The sequence below is a fragment of the Apaloderma vittatum genome, unplaced genomic scaffold (genome assembly GCF_000703405.1).
Source record: "Apaloderma vittatum isolate BGI_N311 unplaced genomic scaffold, ASM70340v1 scaffold19151, whole genome shotgun sequence".
Lineage (NCBI taxonomy): Eukaryota > Metazoa > Chordata > Aves > Trogoniformes > Trogonidae > Apaloderma > Apaloderma vittatum.
In genome coordinates this window covers 145,479-152,795 of record NW_009698784.1, presented here as the reverse complement: position 1 = coordinate 152,795, position 7,317 = coordinate 145,479, and the positions used below count along the sequence as shown (strand labels likewise).

At 37.8% G+C, this 7,317-nt stretch overlaps 1 protein-coding gene across 1 annotated transcript in view; it reads left to right on the top strand.

The window, feature by feature from the left end:
- Positions 1 to 52: 52 nt before the first annotated feature.
- Positions 53 to 7,317, top strand: part of UTP18 (UTP18 small subunit (SSU) processome component homolog (yeast)) — a gene marked incomplete at its 5' end in the record, with an annotated part of 7,647 nt that continues 382 nt past the window's right edge. The window contains 11 exons of the mRNA XM_009878157.1: positions 53 to 180; positions 277 to 372; positions 1,051 to 1,130; positions 1,376 to 1,461; positions 2,094 to 2,219; positions 3,100 to 3,274; positions 3,611 to 3,711; positions 4,530 to 4,620; positions 4,959 to 5,082; positions 5,971 to 6,145; positions 6,748 to 6,890. Coding sequence (XP_009876459.1) covers positions 53 to 180; positions 277 to 372; positions 1,051 to 1,130; positions 1,376 to 1,461; positions 2,094 to 2,219; positions 3,100 to 3,274; positions 3,611 to 3,711; positions 4,530 to 4,620; positions 4,959 to 5,082; positions 5,971 to 6,145; positions 6,748 to 6,890 — 1,325 coding nt within the window. The remainder of the gene's footprint in view (positions 181 to 276; positions 373 to 1,050; positions 1,131 to 1,375; positions 1,462 to 2,093; positions 2,220 to 3,099; positions 3,275 to 3,610; positions 3,712 to 4,529; positions 4,621 to 4,958; positions 5,083 to 5,970; positions 6,146 to 6,747; positions 6,891 to 7,317) is intronic.

Sequence of the window (7,317 nt, the reverse complement as noted above, 5' to 3'; positions counted from 1 at the left end):
GCGGCCCTGCCGGCACCTGCTGGGCTCACCCGGGCTTGTTGGTTGTTTTCAGCTCAACGCTAGGGAGAGGAGAAGTCTCCAGAAAGACTCGAGCGATTCGGAAGTGGAAAATGAAGCAAAAGGTAAATTCTTGGCTAAAAAGCCGGCCTGGGTGGATGAAGATGATGAAGCTGAGGAAAAGTAAGTTCAAGTTTGCGGATAGGGGTTGCGTGTCACACCTAAGGGTGACTGTGACTTCGGTTTGATCTTCGTGTTCTGTGTGTTTTTCCCTTCTAGCGTTGATATGACCCATAAGTACAGGAAAGATTTCATGAAAAGCGATGCTGAGAAGGTCCTTACTAAGAAAAAGCTAAAAAGAAGACTTGAAGAACAGTGAGTTTCTTTAATGTTTGTGTGGCTGATTCTATTAAGATAAGTTTATGTGATATTCAAAGTCCCTTTCCTCTTTGCCCACTGTGTCCATGTGCCCTGTTTACAGCCAGTGCTTCTTAAAATATTTTCAATATTTTTAAGTACAAGGTAACACTGAGAACAGTAAATGAAATATGTGTTAGCGTTGTCTGGACTGTTTTGTTTAATACTTGGTTTAGTAGAGGTGAGCAATCTAATTTGTTTTCTAGACAGTTCTATCAGCAATTTGTTATAGCGATACATTGTTTTGTAAAAAGGTTGATGGAAGATGCTGTCTTAGTATATAAGAGCTTGATACATATAACTGGATATGCTAGAATGAACTGGAATGTGAATATAGTCAAATAGCAAAGTAGAACTTTGGATGTGTTTGGGTTGTCTTGATATTAGCTTCTCTTTCTCCAAAGAGCAGTGTTTTAGTGTTTGTTACCAATTTCATACTAGTTTCACATTCAGGAGGTCAGCAAAACATTAAAAACCGAGTGAATTTTAAACAAACCTTACGTAGTGTTTTAATTGGAAGTAATATTGCAAAATTGCAACTGTGTATCCTGTAAGTGCTTAACACGTGGAAGGAAGTAACTTTCTCAAAAAAGTTTTTTTTCTTTTTCCCTTCCCTCCTCACCTGTCTCTTGCTAGGTTTCAGCGAGCGATGGGAGGAGTTCCTGCCTGGGCTCATTTAGAAAACAGGAAAAAATCCAAACGGACTGCAAGTGATAGTAAGTAAATCCATTACCATTTTGTATTTCTACATTTCCCTATTCAGCTCTTCAGAAAATAATTTTTTTGGTGTGTTTTCTCAGTTTCAGTAGTATGATTGTATACTGGATAAGTCAACTTTATTTCTTCCATTCTTCCTTCAATGTGCTTTGATTTAGTTTGTTTCTGTAGGGAATTTCTAGGTTTTGATGTGGGAGTGTTTGTGGAATTAGCCTTTTCAGTGTACTTTCAATGTCTTAATTAGGTGACACTGATGAAGATGATGATCTGCTCTGCAAGACTGGCAATTTCATTACAGACTCAGACTCCCTGCCAAGAGGTATTTTGAAGGTAAAGACAAGCCTGTCTTTCTGCCTCAGTTTAACCCATTTGCACACTTCGACTTATTGTTGCTATTTAGGCAGTAAAATTAGTGATTGTACAAAGTTCTTGTTTCCATAGCTGGGAAACCTGGAGAGTAAACAGTTGGACAAACTGGATAGCTCACATCATCAAAGTGTGAAACAGTAAATGGAAATGTAGTTTGACATAAGAATTATTTGATGTACTTTGAAGGAGCGTCTTATAATAGGATTTTAGTTTCTGTGTAGGAAGGATGGAGTTCTCTGACAACTTTGAGGCTACTGAAGTAGTTTTTGAGAAGCAACAGCCTTAAATGAGTGTTTATCTACAGCTGTTTTAGCTGAGTCAGAATGCAGGTAGTTTTATATGGACCGTTAATTTAAAAGCCAGTAGAGAGGCTACCTGGTTTCTCTTATGTCCACAACTGCTGCTTTGAAGCAACTCACTCAACTTGCCGTATGTATTATCTGCTTATGTTGTGCTGTCTACAAGTTCATCGTAGGGTTTGAGATCTTGCTCTTGCAGACTAAAGAGCAATTAAATTGGCTGTTCATCAGCATAAGCAAAAATGTAAGTTGTATGTTGTATTTTTTTTTTTAACTGTTTGATCTTTGTTCCAGCTGAGCACCTGTTTGCCTGCTAATCAGGAGCGTTTTGCTGATGGAAAACTGGCAACTGTGCAGTTCCATCCGTCTGCTCAAGTAGTCATGACTGCTGGACAAGATCGATCTGTGTCACTCTTTCAGGTGAAGAATTTCAATCTATATTTATATAAATGCCCGCTAATATGGAATTTATTATTTTTTTTGTAAGTACACCTGAGGTAGCCTGGAGCAATAGCCTTTCTTTCCTCTTCCCATGATGGTGTGCTCACGGGGGTTGTAATGTTTGTGATTACAATGAGATTTGCTTGGTTGAAGGCATCTTGTTGGAAGAATTTTCCGTCTGTGACTTCCTACCAACCTCTTAGAGAATGTAGGCAAACTTAGGTGTATCAGAGTTTTTAGTTGAAGATTTTTTTTAAAAAAAATGTTTGGGTTTAAGGTTCGCGGTGACAAGAACGCATGAGGGTTTTTTTCTCGTTTGTAAAGGCTGTAGTGTGAGGAGCAGTCTGCTTTCATTTACAACTGTAGTATTGCTGTGAAATTATTTTGAGAGTGGAGAGACTGTACCGCTGCAGGAAGCTACTCATCCTGGGACACTCCTGCCATCCTTCTCTGAAAATTAAATATCATAACTATTTAGGAACTTTTAGTATGGCCCAGTCGCATCAAGCAGACCTAAGCTGAATTTGATGTTGCCACGGGGCTGCAGGAAAGAACGTGAAGTAAATATTTCCGTTTAGAAAAGCAGAATAGAAGTGATTATTTGAACAAAGTATAGGCAAGACAGGGAAGGGTAAGAGGTGTGAAGTTATTTCTAAGAGGGCTGGAAGTGCCTGATACATGGGTGAGGAGCAAAGAGCCAGGTTATTTGTGGACTGACAAGAGAGGAAGAGATTAATACTTCAAACTGGTGTGCCTCTTCCCATTCAAGTCTTTTGTACTGCCTAGTTGCTATGAATTTTCAACGTGAAAGTATTTGATGTGTTCTTTAACATGATACTCTGGTTTTGTGTTTTTGAAGGTTGATGGTATAAAGAATCCGAGAATACAGAGCATCTATTTAGAGAGTTTTCCAATTTATAAGGCATGTTTCAGTGCTGATGGAGAACAAGTTATAGCCACTGGTACTCACCATAAAATGTTCTTTGTGTATGACATGATGAGCGGAAGTATTATTCCTATACAAAAAGTAAGAGGTACGTGTTACAGTGCTCTGTGTGTCTGGGCATAGTTGAAGTTGTCACAAGTAGGCATGGCATGTGACTTTACTTTAAAAGGAACTGCAGTGAGTTGTTGGAGGTCATATTTTTAACCTGATTTCTGGCATCTTTGCTTGAGTATCCTTAGTTTTAGTTTGTCTGGGATACTGAAAGTTAATTGTCACACGTAAATGAAGTGGAGTTACAGCTTTACTGCAACAATGAGTTACAGAAGTGAAAAGCTGAAGATCTTATTCCTGTTCATCATACCTCTGAATGTTGAAGAAAAAGAATAAATTATACCAGTTTGAAATTCTGAATCTCTTTTTAAAGGTGTGGAGGAAAGATTTCTCAGAAGCTTCGAAATCTCTCCAGATGGATCATTTATGCTTATAACTGGAACCTCAGGTTACCTTCACTTGTTGTCAATGAAGGTAGTTTCTCTTCACGGTTCATATAGCTTCAGCTTCTTGGTACCTTTTTCCTTTTGAACCTGCTTGCTTACATTTAATCTGAAAAGCAGTCCAGCTTTCAGTTGAAACAGACGTGTGATGCATACTATCACAGCCTTCAAAAATGAGCCGCTGAATTAACTAACTAGCTTTGGGAAATTATTTTAGGAGAATTTATTCCTGGCTATGTGGTTCTCTCTGGGACTGCTGGAGCCAAGACCAGAGTTTCATGGGTTTCTAAGCTGTCACTGGAAAAAGTCGTACATCAGTGTTGTGTTTGGGCTGATTGCACGAATGCTCTGCTGGCAAAAGCAGTGGTCTCAGTACAGAAACAGGCATCTGACTGCGGAAGAAATATAGGACTGCTTTTTTGGGAACAGCACTAGTGCGTGCTGGTGTACCGTGTTCATGAATCGTGCCATCTACTGTGATTCATAATGCACATAGAATTTTTTCAGTTAAATTTAAAAATGCCATATGATAGCAGCTGGATAGTTTTAAACTTTTACTGAGAAAAAAAATTCAAAAAGGAAGTTCAGTTCCATTATATACTGAAGAACCTTCAGCGAAGGGAGCAAATGGGTGTTTCTTGAACAAGCTGTAGTTGTGCAACAGCAAATTGATCATGGACGCATGAGCATCGACTTGTGCTCTGATGTGTAGGCTCTGAAAACATTGATGCTGTTCTTCTAATGTCAGTGTAGCCAACTTAAGGTTTTTGTGGGACAGGAGTATGGAAACAGTTTGCCTACAGATTTGTGATAGAATCATTGTCACCGTTGTTGTTCTTCATCCTATAGACAAAGGAACTTATCAGCACTATGAAGGTAAATGGAAGGTGCACTGCATCTGCTTTCACTCCAGACAGCAGTAAAATATATAGCTATTCAAGTAAGTGTTCTCTTTAACAACTCTAGTCATAATTCCATCTAAATTGCATAATTTTTTATCAGTAATTTACTGTTTAACAAGGGTAGTTAAAAGACTATACCAGCGACTGGCATAAAAGTACAGCCAAGCAATCAGTCATTGAAGAATGGAGTTAACAATTTAAGTGTGCCTTTAGTTTTTGGGTTTTGTTGTTTTTTTTTTTTTTTTAAATAGCCTATATTCAATAGTTGTAAATGAACTAATAGCTGTCATCTAATCAAATTTATTATAACAAAATAGAAATCTAATGTTTTCTTTATGTACGATTTCTTTAATTTTCTGCTTTTTTCTGCAACCAGAGGAAGGTGAAGTTTTCATTTGGGATGTGAGGAGCAGAAAGTGTCTACACAAATTTGAAGATGAAGGTTCTTTGGAAGGAAAGTGCATTGCTCTTTCAAAAAACAACCAGTATGTGGCATGTGGGTAAGTGACGTTGACAACTTCTTCCTATCTCATTTCAAAGCTCTTCAGTAAACTTACTAGTGGCTGATGAGCGTGTAGGAACATGGAATGGGTTTGCTTTTAAGAAGGTTGGAATAGAGGCGAATAGATGGGTATTGCCTGTTTTATGATAATAAATACCTTAACACAATTAATACCGATATCGTTCCTAGTGCATTACTGTTGCCATATATGGGTTTAGCAGTTGATTTTGAAATCCTATTGACTGCAGTCACAAATTCTGTAGTACAAGTGGTGATTCAGGGTATTCTTCCTTTTCTAGTTCTCTTTCCTGTACCTCTAATTTGGTTCCTCTGAGATAGCATGTTAGCATTTGAAAACATGCCTGGACTCAAAGCCACAGGCTTGAGCATGTTTCCCTAAGTATCCTTACAAAGAAGCAACTTGAGTTAGTTTATCAGCTTTTAAATGAGACTAGCAACTACTTCAGTACAACATGCTTTTTCTTAACCCACTGCAGAAGAGAATTTTGAGGTGAACTTACTCTACAGGGTGTCAAAAAAATCAAAAAAGCTTGAAACTTTGCAGAGTCTTTTGATACCAAGCTCTTCCATGTAAGAGATGAGCTTATCAAGGCTCTCCACAGTTAAGTGTGCCTCTTTATAAAGTAATAAAAAAGCCCCACCAAACCCCTCCACTAAATACTGTTCTAAATTCCAAAGCAAAATCAAGCTGCAGGCAAAATACTGTTACAAACTCCAGTAAATAACTGGTAATGACATTTTTAGTTGAGTATCAGTAACAAGATACTATCAATAACAAGATAATATGTACTGTAAATGTTACTTCTTGGTATAGTCTCTGTATTTTCTTTTTATATTTTCTCTTCTCTATAATTTCTTTTTTTAGTTCAGCTTCTGGAGTTGTAAATTTATATACTACTGATGTCTGTCTCAAAGAAAACCATCCTAAACCAGTTAAAGCCATAATGAACCTCGTTACATCGGCTACATGTGTGACCTTCAATCCCACCACAGAAATTTTGGCGGTGGCTTCCCGTGAAACCGATGAGGCTGTCAAATTGGTATGTTCAGCTTCTTTAGTACAAGCTTCTTTCTATCTTGATAAAAATATTCCTGATGAACTAATAAAACTCATACTGAGCAAGCAGTTATGTATGCTGCTAGACCGAGCATCTTTGAATGTGTAGAACATTCTGCACATTATAAGGACATACATTTTTTGAGGGGGGAGAGAAATTGTTCTCACAATAACATGTTATGGTCTAGTTTACCTTTTGTTTTTCCCTTTTAAAAATGCTCTTTTTTCAGTGCTGTAAACAGAACCCAGCAACAAGTGTGGATTTTCAGCAGCTGTTAACTCTAGCAGTCTTACTATGTAGTTTTTTTCCTAGCTCATTCAAAATTTTGTCAGCCTTGTCAGTATTTTGGCCAACAGTGGAACTATTGACTTAATCTTAGGGTTTGGAAGCCTATTTTTACTGCTTGGAAGTGAGTCCTTAAAAATGACTTCCAGTAAGTGGCTTCATGGTGTGTTCCCTCTACCTTTTTCCCTGTAGAACTGAACATTTGAACTTGCCATTGACCTTCAGTTTTAAATTTGTACTTTAATTTGAATTAGTGGCTTTTTCCTAATTGTTATAACTAACAGCCTATTTCTGAACAGGTACACCTTCCTTCATGTACTGTGTTCTCAAACTTCCCCGTGTTCAGACGAAAACAGATTTATCTTGCTCAATCTATGGACTTTTCTCCCAGAAGTGGATTTTTCTCTGTAGGAAATAACAAAGGCAAAGCTTTGTTATTTAGGTACGTACCAAATTAGTTCGAAGACCTGCAGCATGTTCTGGATAGTGAGTGTGGCAAGACTTCGTGGTTTACTGAGAGGACATAGGAATAAATACATTGTCTTGCCAGCTTACAATTAGGTTCTAAAATCCAACTTTTAATGTGAAACTTGAACTCGATGGTTGATGTCTGACTAGCGTATGCTTAACTTCAGCCTTTTCATGGGAAGGGAGAAGTGTTGTAGTTGTTTTTTGGATATTAGTTTGTTTTTATTTTTCTGCAATCCAACTTTTAATGTGAAACTTGAACTCGGTGGTTGACGTCTGACTAGTGTATGCTTAACTTCAGCCTTTTCATGGGAAGGGAGAAGTGTTGTAGTTGTTTTTTGGATATTAGTTTGTTTTTATTTTTCTGCTGGTGTGGTCAGGGTAATAACTGGGCGCAGGAG